Source organism: Bubalus bubalis, chromosome 4, assembly GCF_019923935.1.
Source record: "Bubalus bubalis isolate 160015118507 breed Murrah chromosome 4, NDDB_SH_1, whole genome shotgun sequence".
Classification (NCBI taxonomy): Eukaryota; Metazoa; Chordata; class Mammalia; order Artiodactyla; family Bovidae; genus Bubalus; species Bubalus bubalis.
In genome coordinates, this window is record NC_059160.1 from 54,831,096 (window position 1) to 54,845,234 (window position 14,139).

At 36.5% G+C, this 14,139-nt stretch overlaps 1 protein-coding gene across 2 annotated transcripts; it reads left to right on the forward strand.

Moving 5' to 3' along the window:
* The first annotated feature begins 2,136 nt into the window (after window positions 1–2,136).
* ARL1 (ADP ribosylation factor like GTPase 1) lies at window positions 2,137–13,652 on the forward strand. Of its 2 annotated transcripts, XM_006043581.4 has the most exons (6): window positions 2,139–2,373; window positions 4,552–4,689; window positions 6,648–6,729; window positions 7,617–7,728; window positions 10,420–10,598; window positions 11,327–13,652. In XM_006043581.4, exons 1-6 carry the CDS (start codon window positions 2,370–2,372, stop codon window positions 11,355–11,357), a joined length of 546 nt encoding a protein of 181 aa, XP_006043643.1. In that variant the 5' UTR covers window positions 2,139–2,369; the 3' UTR covers window positions 11,358–13,652. The 2 variants fall into 2 exon arrangements, with proteins under 2 accessions (XP_025139429.1, XP_006043643.1); XM_025283644.3 differs by lacking the exon at window positions 4,552–4,689 and having other exon boundaries at window positions 2,137–2,373.
* Window positions 13,653–14,139: the final 487 nt, after the last annotated feature.

A 14,139-nucleotide genomic window follows, 5' to 3' on the forward strand; every position in this document is an offset into this window, starting at 1 on the left:
ATAGGATGGCTATAAGTTAAAAGTAAAAAATAAGTGTTGGTGAGGAAGTGGTGAAATAAGAACCCTCAAATGTTGGTTTGAGGGAAGCAACCAAGGCAGTTTCCTTGGGGGGAGCAGTAGGGAATTATTGTTTAATGGGTATAGAATTTCTGTTTGGGGTGATGAAAATATTCTGGGATTTGACAGTGGTTATAGCTGCAAGCTTCATGAATATATGAAAAACCACTGAATTGAACACTTAAAAAATGATGCTATTGTATGTGAATGACTTCTCAATAAAAAAAAAAAGACCACATAGTCTAACAAGAAATTCTCTGACAAAGTACATATTATTGCAAAGAAACATTTGAGATATAACACATCTAGTTATGATTTCAAAATGTTGCTTAGTTTAAAAGACAATTATAAATGCACAGTGTGAAAAGCCCTTCTGAAGCTTATATTTACTATCCTTTTATATTTATTATATTTCATAGGTTCTGCTTCACTCTGCTTGGAATTTATTCTGCTTGGAATAAAATCTAAGCAAAGAATGTAACTTTCACTAGCAATGGAACACACTTAAGTCTTAAGTTTCTAACTTCGGAAACTACAGAAAACTACAGTATGGCAGTTTGCTAAATCAACTTACCAAACTTACAGTTACAGAAGGCATCATAATGTAGTTACTTTAAGTCTGAAGTCAAATGGTAACAGTAGATGTCCTAGCTCTATCGCTTAGCTCTTTTCCACTTCTTCATCTGTGACTGAGATAGGTGGAATTGAAGTTCCTTCTAGCTTTAAAATTTTAAACTTACTCCATCTAATTGTAGCTTTACAGTCAAAAGAATTTTGGAATTGTTTTCCTTGCTTGGACTATATTAAAGCGTTCACATTTTAAAATTTAACATATAATTATTGTACCATAACATTTGAAAGGGATTAAATCAATTAGACCAACTTATCTCATTCTGCTGAGAACTGGCCTGAGGCAATACCTCCATCTGGTGGTTTCTCTTCAAACATAACATTCTAGAAGACGGTTTGGCCTCTCATCAAATTAGGACAGGTAGTTTAGGTATGCCTATTTTAGGAAACAAATTTAATAATGTTGCATATGTTTAAGTTAACTAATGCTTATGTAATTGGTCTTAAAAACTTGTAATTCAACACATTTAACAAATATTTGTTTAGTGCCCAAGTATAAGAACAAAAGAGCAAACAAAATAAAAATACGTGTATTCATAGATGTAACAGTCTAGTGAGAGAAAGTAGACAGATAAGCATAATAAGCAAGTAAATTATGTTAACTGGTAAGTTCTATTAAAAATCAGGATAAGGGGGATGTAGGGTAGGTTGCAGTTTTAAATAAAATCTGAGCAAATACTTGAAAGAGGTGACGTCAATTCTACACGCTTGTCTCAAGAGTAAAATTTCACTGACTTACAATCTAAGTATCTAGCTTTAATTCTAGCGTGCTGCTATACTTCTGCTTCCTCAAATGTGCCTTTTTAGTAAGCAGGGACTGCAATACCAGGTCAATATTAACAAGAAGGATATTAACATATTAACAGGATAATAAAATATTAACAAGAAGGACTGCATTTTGAAAAATGACGCTGCCCTAAAGATACACACCTTTCCTAGAGTAATGACTTTAGTATCAGGAAAGGTACAGGTGGAAGAAAGGAGGGGCTCTAACCCTGACCCTACAGACCACGGCGACGCCTAAAATCTCGATAGCGGCCTCAACTGTAAGGCTGCTCCGCAATGGTGGCGCAGGGCTCTTCCTATCATTACTATGTAGTTCTATTTCCTGATCCGAGAAAGGAACGGGGGAAAATCAGATAAACTCCGCAGGGTGCTTCTGGACCAGGAATGTCTGGTACGCCGCAACCTGCGCCCGCACCCAATCAGACAGCCGCATCCAGGCGTGACGCGCATTCCTGGTTGGCGGATTCGTCACTTCTTGGTGTCAGAAGTTAAAATGAAAATTCGAATCTCTATACCTCGGAATCCCTTCTTGTCCAAGAAAACAGAAGCAAGAGCAACCGGAGTCCTTGAATCTTTTTTTTCCTCTCGTGACTTCCACAATATCTACACCCTGTTTGCGGGGACTTGCGTCGAAAGCGACGACGCGGACGCTCAGGCCTCGGTTTCCAGCGCGCAGTCGCGGCGGCCCCTCAATCCCGCCCCTGCCGGGAGGTCCGACGTGGAAGTTGCTGGCTGACCAAGCTTCCAAAGAAACTGTCTGGGAGCCAAGAGTCCGAGCGGGAGCCGGAGCGCAGGCCTAGGCGAGGGGAGGTGGCGGCGCCGAGACTCGAATAGGAGTCGCTGCCGAGGTCGGGGCCAGTCTCTGACAGTGGACGAGGGCGGACAGGCGGTTCATCATGGGTGAGAGATCTGAGAAGGGAGCCTGGGCGCACCGAGAGGCCGAGGCCGAGGGGACGGATTGGGGAGAGGAGGAACAGAGGGGCAGGCCTGGGGAGCCCAGCCAGCGTCTCAGGGAGCTGGTTGCTGAGGACTTCAGTCATCTTGGCTCTTCACTAGTGTGCGTGGACTCTGCCTCGAACCTTCGCTTCCTGTCTCCCCGCGGCGTCAGGGGTGGGTCACCGTGGGTCGGTGAACTTTTCCCTTACCTCCTCGGACCCAGCGCCGCTTGCTGGGCGGAGCTGGTATGCGAAGCTTGGCAACATGTCAGTCGCAAGTTCGCTAAGGTTTCTTGGGTGAAAGATGAGCTCTGACCTTGTAGTGGCAGCTTGATACTCTCCCTGGTCGCTGAGACAGCGTCAGTTTAAAATCCAAAAGGTGTTGCTCGTAATGTTTTATTGCCAACACGGCATTTATCTGCTTGCCTGTAACTTTTTCTGTAAGAGAGGAATAGGGAGGGGGAAGTGGGCAGGGAAGATATTACTGGTCAGTGATGACGTTTTAAACTCAATTTTTGGAGTGCTAATTGAGAGAGCTACATTGTCGTCAAGCATCAGGTAGAGCTTCGCTCCCCACTGGAGCCCAAATGAAGGTGCAGATTTTTTAACTTGGTCACAACTCTCCAAGTGATGCAAATTTTTTGGGTTATTTAAAAACCTCAGCTATTTTCTGGGGAGTTTCCATCTTGCTCTGAAACATCAGAAGCGCCTTCTTGTCTTTTTGCATAACCCTTTCAGTTTTTTCCTACTGCCTCTTTTTAACCTGTAAAAAAGGATTTTGTCAAGTCACACTCCTTATGTTACAAACTTTCAAAGTTCTCTAGCCCATGGTGGATTCATTTTTCCAGACTTGTAGTTTTTAATTTTTTCATTTCTTTGTAAAGTAACCAGGTGGTGTTTGTGAGCATCGTTTCTGTTGTCAACTTTTTTATATTGTTAGTGTAACTTTTTTCTAATCTTTTCAAATGTCTTTTGGTAAGAAAGGGCCAGAGTGCTTTTATTGGGTGGGGAAGGGTAATCATTAAAAAAGAACTTATTTTAAAAGAGCTTCTTGTTTGATTGTAGAAATAATAAAGATTCTGAATTTCCACCTCCGTCACTCTTAGGGGTTATTTTATTTAAACACACATCAACAATTTAATCTGTTACTGGGAGGCCCTGCTGACACAGAGGATAATTTTAAATTTTAACATTTTTTCAGCTGTATTGAGGTATGAATGACAAAAATTGTATATATTTAAGGTGTACAGCATGATATTTTGATATATGTATACACTGTGAAATGATTACCACATTCAAGCAGATTAACACGTTCATCACCTTACAGTTACCCTTTTTGTGTGTGTGATGAGAACACTTTGAGATCTGCTGTCTTAGCAAATTTCAAGTGTACAATATGTTATTAATGAAATATAGTTACCATGATGTTCATTGGATCTCCAGAACGTATCTTCTAATGAAAGTGTATACCCTTTGACTAACACTGTCTCATTTTCCCCACTCTCCCAGCATCTGGTAACCACCATTCTATTCTCTGTTCACAAGTGCTTTTGTATTACACAATACCTTGTGTATAGGAAGCTTTCTGGGAATAGTTCATGATATGTTGAATGTTGCTTTATTACTATTTTTTAAAATGTTTTCATCAGAAATAATTTTTGTTATTTTTGGCTTCTGTCTCAATTTCTTTGCAAGTTACATTCCTTACGGAGAATTCTCAGTGATTGAAGGTACTTATGGTACTGCTGTTGGACAACAATAATAATTGCTTTTAATGTTCAAGGACTTCATTGTCCCACTATCATTCTAATTTGCCCTCTAATTTCTAGGGGTAATGAGGATATCACGTTAAGCTATTCATATTCTCTTGTTTAGAAAGTGAGCTCCATGAGGGGAGTCATATTTCTCTTATTTTTGAGTATATCTTCTGAGCCTGCCTAACATAGTATCCAGGACATGGTAACAATCAGTAATTACTAGTTTGATGTTGAATGATGTGTTTCATTGGAAGCAATGTTCCTATGAATGGAGGAAAATACTACAATGTTATTGAATTTAGTATAGCTTTTAAAGATCAAGATTAAATGTTTTGTGGATCTAGTTCTTGAAGTGATATTGAAATACATTTTTGTTATTTTCTAAGGTGGCTTTTTCTCAAGCATTTTTTCCAGTCTGTTTGGAACTCGGGAAATGAGGATTTTAATTTTGGGATTAGATGGAGCAGGAAAAACTACAATTTTGTACAGATTACAGGTTGGAGAAGTCGTGACTACTATTCCTAGTAAGTGTTGGTATGATAAACTAATCATAGGATAGGAGCTTTTGTTTTCCATTGGAAAAACAACTTTATTTCTGAATACATATGTAATGTAATTAATAAGATTTGTAGACTTCTATGAGCATAATATTGATAACATTTTTTTCATAAATTTACAGACAGTTTGGTGTAATTTATGAACCCCTGTTCATGGCTGGGTTCTGCTGTTCAGAGTTGTTTTAAAAGTTGGGTAGAGTTAAGCCACAGAATATCATTGAGAGCCAGTATCTTTATTGATAAAATGAAGATAATAAATATTCATCCGCTTTGAAAATAAAGCCAATGAATAAGGAAAATGAATCAAGTATATAAAATACTTTGTAAATCTGAGTAAAGAATTATCAGTATGTCGATACTAAGTTATATATATATATATATATATACACACAGACACACACATACATGTACAGTGTTTTTTTTCCTGTACTTGTTATTATTTGATTAAGATTAGTTTTTTTTTTGTTTTTTTTTTTTTTTTAGTAATCCTATTGATTATTTTTAAAGATCTGAGTTGAAGAGACTGAGTGTTGAATTAATCTGGAACTTAAAAATATCAAGAAAAGTAACACCTTTAAATCAATTGATACCTTAGAAAAATATTCTTCAATAGTACTAATTTACTACATAAGAAGACTGTTTTGTTACTTATACTATTTTCATTTTTTTGCCCTGAAGATTAGTATACTTAAACTAAGTTTAATAGTTTGTAGAGTTTGCTCAAGAATGTCTTTAAGTTACTCCGTCACTCAAGGTATTTCTATTTAGTACTATTTAAACTTGCAGATTAAAAAAGAAAAGTCTAGCTTTTACAAAAGAACTTTTTGAACCATGTCATCTGTTACTTCTTGCTACCACCTTCAAGCAATTTCAGTTTCTTTGGTTTTTGGTTCTCAAATCTCCCATCTGTGCTGCAGTTGAGTCATGGTGGCCGCTGTGGTGCCCATAGCTCAGTGGATTGCGTTTTAGCAAATGTGGTTTATACCATGTTCTTCTCTGCAAATAAACAACATTTGTAATTGAGGTTGAAGATGATGATTACACTGCTACCTAATTCTGAGGGAGACATCATGAACTTGCTTTTTACTTTTTCACTCAGATTTGCTATAGTAATTTTTTTATACTTGCCATATATACTCTTAAGCATCGTTTACCAGTATAAACTTAAATCTAAAAAATTAATTGTCCAATTGTAGCTGTAAGTTACATTTTACTTTGATTTTTTTTAAGTTTGTAAAATCTTAGTAATTTTTATATGTATAGCTCCTAAGTTTTTTCAGCATCCTCTCCAGCTGCTCTGGATTCCTTTCATTGAAAGTAATAGTATCTTGCCTTAGGCATGTAATGCCAAGCTCCACCTAAGAAGGATGGCAGGGAAAGGGGTTGAGACTCTTCCGCTTTGACCATCTAGCTGTGACCTTATTGTGGATGAGCTCTTGAGGAAGTCTTCAGAGGGTCTGTGAGAGTCCCTGTGTTAGCGAACTCAGCCTCCATAAAGAGGTATACAGCCATTGCTGTCCCTTACTGAAGTTTAGAATCTAGGCTTTTATCCTATTTGCTACCTACCAAAATTCCATTTTTTGTAATACGTTTACAACTGTCCTTTCTAAGTATAACTTTCTGAACGCTTTTGTATGCCAGCGTTTAACATAATAGGATTTCCACTGAGCTAAGAATTATCTAATTGCAGAGGTGGCTGGGGCTTCTTATATACCCTGATTGGGGTATACCCTGTGGGGTTGATCTTGCTTATTGTGGGGGGGTGTGTGTGTATATGTATAGCACAGCATACTATCATAAATGGAATAATATTTGAACTAATAATGTGATTCAACAATTACCACTAATTGCTGAAACTCAGACTGGACACTTTGAAGACAGAATGTATTAGTCTTCATATACTCTTAATTTGCTTTCTCTTCCAGCCATTGGATTTAATGTTGAGACAGTAACATACAAGAACCTTAAATTCCAAGTCTGGGATTTGGGAGGACAGACAAGCATCAGGTATGGTACAAAGGCCAGACCATTTTGTAGTATGGGGATCTTTATTGTTCTTTTAGGGTTAACAGCAGTAAATCAAAATATGTCTTCTTTTGTAATGTAATGGGAGCCACCTAGTTTAAAATGAGGTAAAACCACCTTATTCTCGCAATTAAAATCTGAGAATTAAAGATTTTTAACTGAAAATAATTAAAATCTACGGAAGTCAGTTTTTCCAATATCACTTAGATGAAAATTTTTTCCATGAAAGTCTCAAGACCTGATTACTTCAGTAGTATTTAAATAAAAAGAATCCTCTAGTTAATTCTTGTCAGTCCCTTCCTCTGTGAGACAGACTGTTTTGGATTTCATGAAAATACCTTTTCGGCCCACCATTTAGGACTAGATGCATTCCCCAAGCATTTTGCTGCCTTTTAACTCATTTTATTTCTTGAACCACTTTGGAGTCATTTGTTAATTTTAGCCATTTCTACTTCTTGTCTTCAGTGATCAATTTAAATCTGTTACTAAAATTATTTTTAAAGAACCCATTTCTCTTAAGGAGTTTCTAGTTAAAGATTTATAGGATACAGTGATCAGGTCTGTATGAAACATTTTTTCATCAGTACATTTAGTGATTTTATAGATTCTTCTCTCAGCCTGTAGTCTAAACTCATTCTTAAGCTCCTTGATCCTATGTTTTATCAATATTCTTTCTACCCATTCCCATCTGAAGGATATGATATATGTCCATCAGAAACAATCATTATGGCATTGATACTGATATGGGTGCGAAAGGATTGGCAAGTAACACACTTCACCCCACCATAGCCAAGTCGTAGCATATAAATTAACTTATCAGTTTCATCTTTCAAATAATAATGTATTCTCCCTTTCTGAATTTTCTTTAGGCCATACTGGAGATGTTATTATTCAAACACAGATGCAGTCATTTATGTAGTAGACAGTTGTGACCGAGACCGAATTGGCATTTCCAAATCAGAATTAGTTGCCATGTTAGAGGTAAGAAAACTTTATTAAAATGTGGGTAAATCATTTATATTTGCTTGCTCTTTTTATTATTTATTGTCACATGCAGAAATAATTAAAAGGGAAACAGGGGTCTCCCCCATACCCATGTCTTTAGTATCATTTTCTTTTATGCAGATTACTTTCTATTCCAAAAATACTGTTGGGGAGTGTTGAAGACAAAAAAAAAAAAAAAAAATTCCAGTCCTGTAACTTCCTTTAAATTAAATTCCTTAATTTCCAGAAAATTCAGAGCTAAACCCTTTCTAAACTGAAGTGACTATTCTAAGTCACTTCTGTGAAGTGATTGTTTTTTTAATGTCTTTATTTCTGGTTGTACAATTTAGCATATGGGAGCAGATTTATTGTATAAGTATATAAATAATAAAGTATATTTGTTTTAGGAACATTGAAGTTCAGAATGGATTTCTGGCACAATTCTGGCCCCTGTTTACCTCACCCAGCTTTATCATTTTTTTACTCTTCCCTGTGTTTACAGTACCTCAACCATACCGGTATTTCTTTTCTTTGCTCACTGAATTTGTGTACCTGACACCTGGTTTAGGGTTTGTACTTGCTTCTCTTGCTTGGAATTTTCTTTCCCCAAATCTTTATGTGGCTGTCTTCTTGACATGTTTTATCTCACATGTTTCTTCCTCATAGAGGAGGTCTCAGTTATCTTCTAACCCTTTATCTTACTTTATTTTTTGTAACTACTTACCATTTCTTTCCATTATTTTAAACATATTTGTTTACTTATGTATGCTTCCCACCCTAAAGTGTAAAGTTCTTTCGTTTACCTTGTACCCCTGATGTGTGGAACAGTGTATAATAGCTCTTAACTAAGAACCCAATACATTATATTCACTGAGGTTTGAAAGATACTGATAAGCTAACTGAATTTAGAGGGTGCATTAAGTAGTCATCTAAAAGATTTTAAAATTGTTAAATAAGCTTCTGAAATGTACTAATGATTAACTTAATAATGAAATTGCCTTTGCTTGAGAAAATTAGATGTATAGGTTTCCTTTTCCCACTAAAACTATGATTCTGAATTATCCAATTATTGAATGTTTAAGTTCCAGGCAACTTGATTGCTAGTTAGAAGCAAAACTTAGAATATTTCGGACTTCTGAGTTCTTGGATGATTAACTTCCTAGTAGCTTCCAATTTATAAATTTCAACCTAAAGTTTTAAAGTTTTGCCTAAATTTTTTTTTAAACAACATAGCGTCACATTTATCATAAGAGCTTCTTAGACCAAATTCAAAGCATAAGGAATTTTAAGGGACTGGTTAATTGCCTCGGCTATAACATATTTTTAAAATATAAGCTTTCAGTTCAGTTCAGTTCAGTCGCTCAGTAATATCTGACTCTTTGCGACCCCATGAACTGCAGCATGCCAGGCCTCCCTGTCCATCACCAATTCCCAGAGTTCTCTCAAATTCAGTCCATCGAGTCAGTGATGCCATCCAGCCATCTCATCCTCTGTCGTCCCCTTCTCCTCCTGCCCCCAATCCCTCCCAGCATCAGAGTCTTTTCCAGTGAGTCAGCTCTTCGCATGAGGTGGCCAAAGTACTGGAGTTTCAGCTTTAGCATCATTCCCTCCAAAGAAATCCCAGGGCTGATCTCCTTCAGAATGGACTGGTTGGATCTCCTTGGAGTCCAAGGGACTCTCAAGAGTCTTCTCCAACACCACAGTTCAAAAGCATCAATTCTTCAGCGCTCAGCCTTCTTCCCAGTCCAACTCTCACATCCATGCATGACCGCAGGAAAAACCATAGCCTTGACTAGACGGACCTTTGTTGGCAAAGTAATGTCTCTGCTTTTCAATATGCTATCTAGGTTGGTCATAACTTTCCTTTCAAGGAGTAAGCGTCTTTTATTTTCATGGCTGCAGTCACCATCTGCAGTGATCCTGGAGCCCCCCAAAAAATAAAGTCTGACACTGTTTCCCCATCTATTTCCCATGAAGTGATGGGACCAGATGCCATGATCTTCATTTTCTGAATGTTGAGCTTTAAGCCAACTTTTTCACTCTCCACTTTCACTTTCATCAAGAGGCTTTTGAGTTCCTCTTGACTTTCTGCCATAAGGGTGGTGTCATCTGCACATCTGAGGTTATTGATATTTCTCCCAGCAATCTTGATTCCAGCTTGTGTTTCTTCCAGCCCAGCATTTCTCATGATGTACTCTGCATATAAGTTAAATAAGCTGGGTGACAATATACAGCTTTATTTAGCTGTAATTCACATGGTATAATAAATTTTTATTGTATAAAGTATGGCATAAAAGAAATGGATTATTAACTTCAGTTCCCAATTCTCAAATTGTATTGGATTGTTGTTAGGTTTTTTCTAGTATTAGGATTTGACTTGTGTAATCTTTCTCCATAGAAAACTAAAAATTGTATTCATTCTTTAGGAATTAACTTTTAATTCAATCAATATTTATTTATTAGTGACATAAAGTACATGTGGAGGTTGAATCAGGACTATTATATTAAAACTTACAGACACAAAACCAATTTGTTTTACCTTTGTACACAAAACTTCTCAATGGAGTAAAGAAATATAAAAAGGAGTTAGGAAATATGCTTTTAAAATAATAGATTTTTTTTTTTGGCATTTCTTCCTAAACTCAGGAGCAAATTGATTAGAGAGTATTTTTTTTTTATTTTATTTAGGAAGAAGAGCTGAGAAAAGCCATTTTAGTGGTGTTTGCAAATAAGCAGGACATGGAACAGGCAATGACTCCCTCAGAAATGGCAAATTCACTTGGGTTACCTGCCTTGAAGGACCGAAAATGGCAAATATTCAAAACTTCAGCAACCAAAGGCACTGGCCTTGATGAGGCAATGGAATGGTTAAGTATCATGTTTCCAGAAGCCATTTGAGGATTTGTGTGTATATGCATTTGTAATTTCCCTTTGGTCTTAAGGATGAAATCAGATTACTTTGCATTTTATCATATTAAGTTCCTCTACCCTTTTCTTCCACTGGTTTTCATGTATATCTGCTTTTGTTTTAGCCACACGTACTAATTATAGTTAGGTAAACCACCTCTCTGCTATATTTCTAGCTTTTTCCCTTATTCAGCTCACCCTCCAGTTCCTTATCCTTCAGGACTTAGGTTGAGGCTCTCTGCTTCTCAAGAGCCTTCCTACCTCCAGGCCCACTGCCTTACCACACACACAGATGTCCTTGTCCAAGATCAGTGATATAATAGTAATTGTTACACTGTATTGTAGTTGGTTTGTGCATCTGCTCATTAAATTATCATCTCCTTGAGAACTGAGGCTAGTTTTCATCTCTGAATTATCTACATCTGGCCTGGCTATAGTAGCAGCCTGGAAAGTGGCTATTTGGTTGTTTTTGATTTTTCATTCAAAGCATAGACAGAGTGAGAGCTAAAATACACCCTTGTGGAAATTGAGTCCATAACCTTATTCTTCTGATATAACCATCTTAACCTTCATCATTTAAAGTGCTTTGGAATTCATCTTCAGTATGAAATTTATATTATAAATTGTCATTCTCTATACCTGAAAATTTGAAGTTAATTTTATGAAACTGTTCATTTTCTCTTCACAGGTTAGTTGAAACATTAAAGAGCAGACAGTAATTCAGTCACTTTTGCTCCTCTGAAACGAAGACCACATCACATATCCCTTTGGAAACAGTTAAGTGTGCTCCACACTACTAAATGTTAAAGCTGTCTGTTGGCATATACAGAACTGACTGGAACATTTGTAATACATATTAAAACTAAGTATTTGGTTGGAAGGGTAACTCATTGTGATTGAACCAACTGAATGTCTGCCCTATATAATGTAAAATATTCCTTCCTTGTTATCTTGTGTTAAGGTATATATTCTATTTGTATGCAGTTCTTATTCAGATACAGTCCTATTAAAGAATGTACTCTTAATGAGGAAAAAAACCCTCCGATTTTTAAATTAGTGGTTGCATCTTGTTTGTATTAACACTAATGAATATCTTAACTCAGATTTTTCCCTCTAAAATGAATTAGGTTTTTCCAAAGATTAGGCTCAATAGAGTAGGCCAAGAACCTAGCGTGGGTAATTATAGTCTTCATTTGCTTAATGACCACTTTATCTAAGCTGTTTCATTTAAAAGCTTTTGGTTATAGGCATGAAATAATTAATTTGGTGGCTAACTTCACTGACTTATCTGTAATTATTATTTTATACTATTTATAGTTGTTTGGAAATTTTTTTCAGATTTGGACCTACTCAGTCAATTGGTACAGGAATCCTGCCATGTAGCTAGGACATTATTTTTACATCTTCATTTTTATGGACATGGACTCAAAATGCTGATAGACTGGCTTGACTAAAGTCACCTACAAGGGAATCTTACAGTGAGATTTCAGGGTCAGACAGAAGCTTGTCCCATGAACTATAAGTTCCTGGAAGTGCCAACATTGACAACACAACTTAATTCCTTATGTAAAATTAAGCTAATAGAAGTAGACATAGTACATTCAAAATAATGTCTGTAAATTTTTCCATACTAGTAGAGGTAGTAGAAATAGTCCTAAATGGTTATATTTGATTGAATTCACAACACATTAAACAAAATTTCATATTAAAGGAAATTTTTTGAAAATAAGACTTATTTTAAGAAGCATTGTAAAGGATGTTTTTTACTGCCTTTGGTTCTTTCTATCTGCCTGTAATTGAACATGTGACTTTGGTGAAAAGTCAAAATCTTACTGATTCTAGAGGGAGAAAGTATTCCTGATTTTAAAAATTAGACTTACTGCTGCTAGACTATCAAAAACAATTATTTCCTAATGGACTTTTAAAAGGAACTTTACAAACAACCCAGTCTACAGTGAGACAGAAATAGAGACCTTAGTAATTACTAAAATTGGGAGCAATTTTTTTCAGGCCTTCTTCCAGGAGCATGTGTTCCCAGTGTACCCCAAAGTACTAACAGTATATAACTGACATCGTGTCATAGTTGCAAGGCACTCCTGATGGGCAAACTGTCTTTTTCATATTCATATCCCTAATGTCCAGTATGGTGCCTGGCACATTATGGCACCTCAGAATATGTTCATGGTTAAAAATGGTAGGCTGTATATTTGTCAGCTAGGAAAATAGTAAACCAGCACTTTATACTTGGGTCCCTTTCTGGTCAGTGGCACATATCTCGTGTTAGACTTGTACCTAAATGGATAAGCACTCCCCAGTGGTTCACGAACACTGTGAAGATAGAAGTATGGGGAGGTGCAACCCTGGCAGGCAAATGCTGCCTGACAAATAGCCTTGGTAGCAAAGGCCTGCACTTGGATGATCCTGATCCCTCTGGTTTGCCACAAAGAATAGGATGGGATAAATAGAGCATACATTGACATTAACCTGGTATAAATGAGAAGGTCCTTGTCTAGCAGGAAACAGCTGTACAAGTATGTTACAGGAGGTTGAATGTTTATATTTATAAAAATCTACTGAGTCTTGTTTCATGAGAAGCCTGAAAAGGACCAAACTTGAAATCAGAGCATATGAGTTCTAGGCGCAAAGGGCCACTCCATCAGTTTCTGTTTGGTTTTTCTTTTTGTACAGATAATATCAAAGGTTTCTTTTAGCGCTAACATTCTATTTTATAATTCTGTTTGGTAGTTGTGCTGTGTCATGTGATCAAATTTAAAAAGAGAAATTGAGAGTGGAATTCTATTATCAGAATACCTGAGATGCACTTTAAATTGTGGAAATGTAAGCTCCTTGAGGGCAGGGACCATACCTTATTTACTGTCAGAATCCCTTGCATCTAGTGTGGTGCACCTGGCTGGTACATACTTGGTACTGCGCTCTCAATAAATATTTACTGGAATAAATATTGATTACATACTGATTAAAATGATTAAATATTAAAACAAAGCCGTGCTCAATATACTTGAGATATTTATTTTTCCTGACTTTGCTTTTAGTATTAATAACTTTTGATTTATAAATTTTTTATAAAAGCAAATACCTGCACTTTAAATCACTTAGAATTGGGTCTGCTTTCCAGGATGCCCTATGTTTATCCTTTTGGGATATTACAAACACCTTGCAAGTGTGAGAACTCCTGTTTGAGATACAAACTACATCACAACACAATTGTGAAGCTCATGAATGTTTGAACATTTGATTCCTATGCCATATGCTGTAATATTCTAACCCTGTCACCATAAAGAGCATGGGCTTTCAAGTCCCAGGTTTAATCTTGACTCTGCCACATTCAACCTGTGTCACCTTTAGCTAGATTATTTAACCTGAGATGAGATTCCTTATCTGTAAAATAATGAGTTTTAGGAAGCTGTCAGAAAGACTTAAATGAGTTAAATTAAATGTAAAGTGTAGGATGATTTTTCCTCCCCCTACCCTTCCAAATGT

Coding starts and splice junctions, on each gene's coding strand:
- ARL1 (XM_006043581.4), top strand. Junction 4,690..6,647: donor AGTCGTGACTACTATTCCTA/GTAAGTGTTGGT, acceptor TTTCTCTTCCAG/CCATTGGATTTAATGTTGAG. Junction 10,599..11,326: donor CTTGATGAGGCAATGGAATG/GTTAAGTATCAT, acceptor TTCTCTTCACAG/GTTAGTTGAAACATTAAAGA.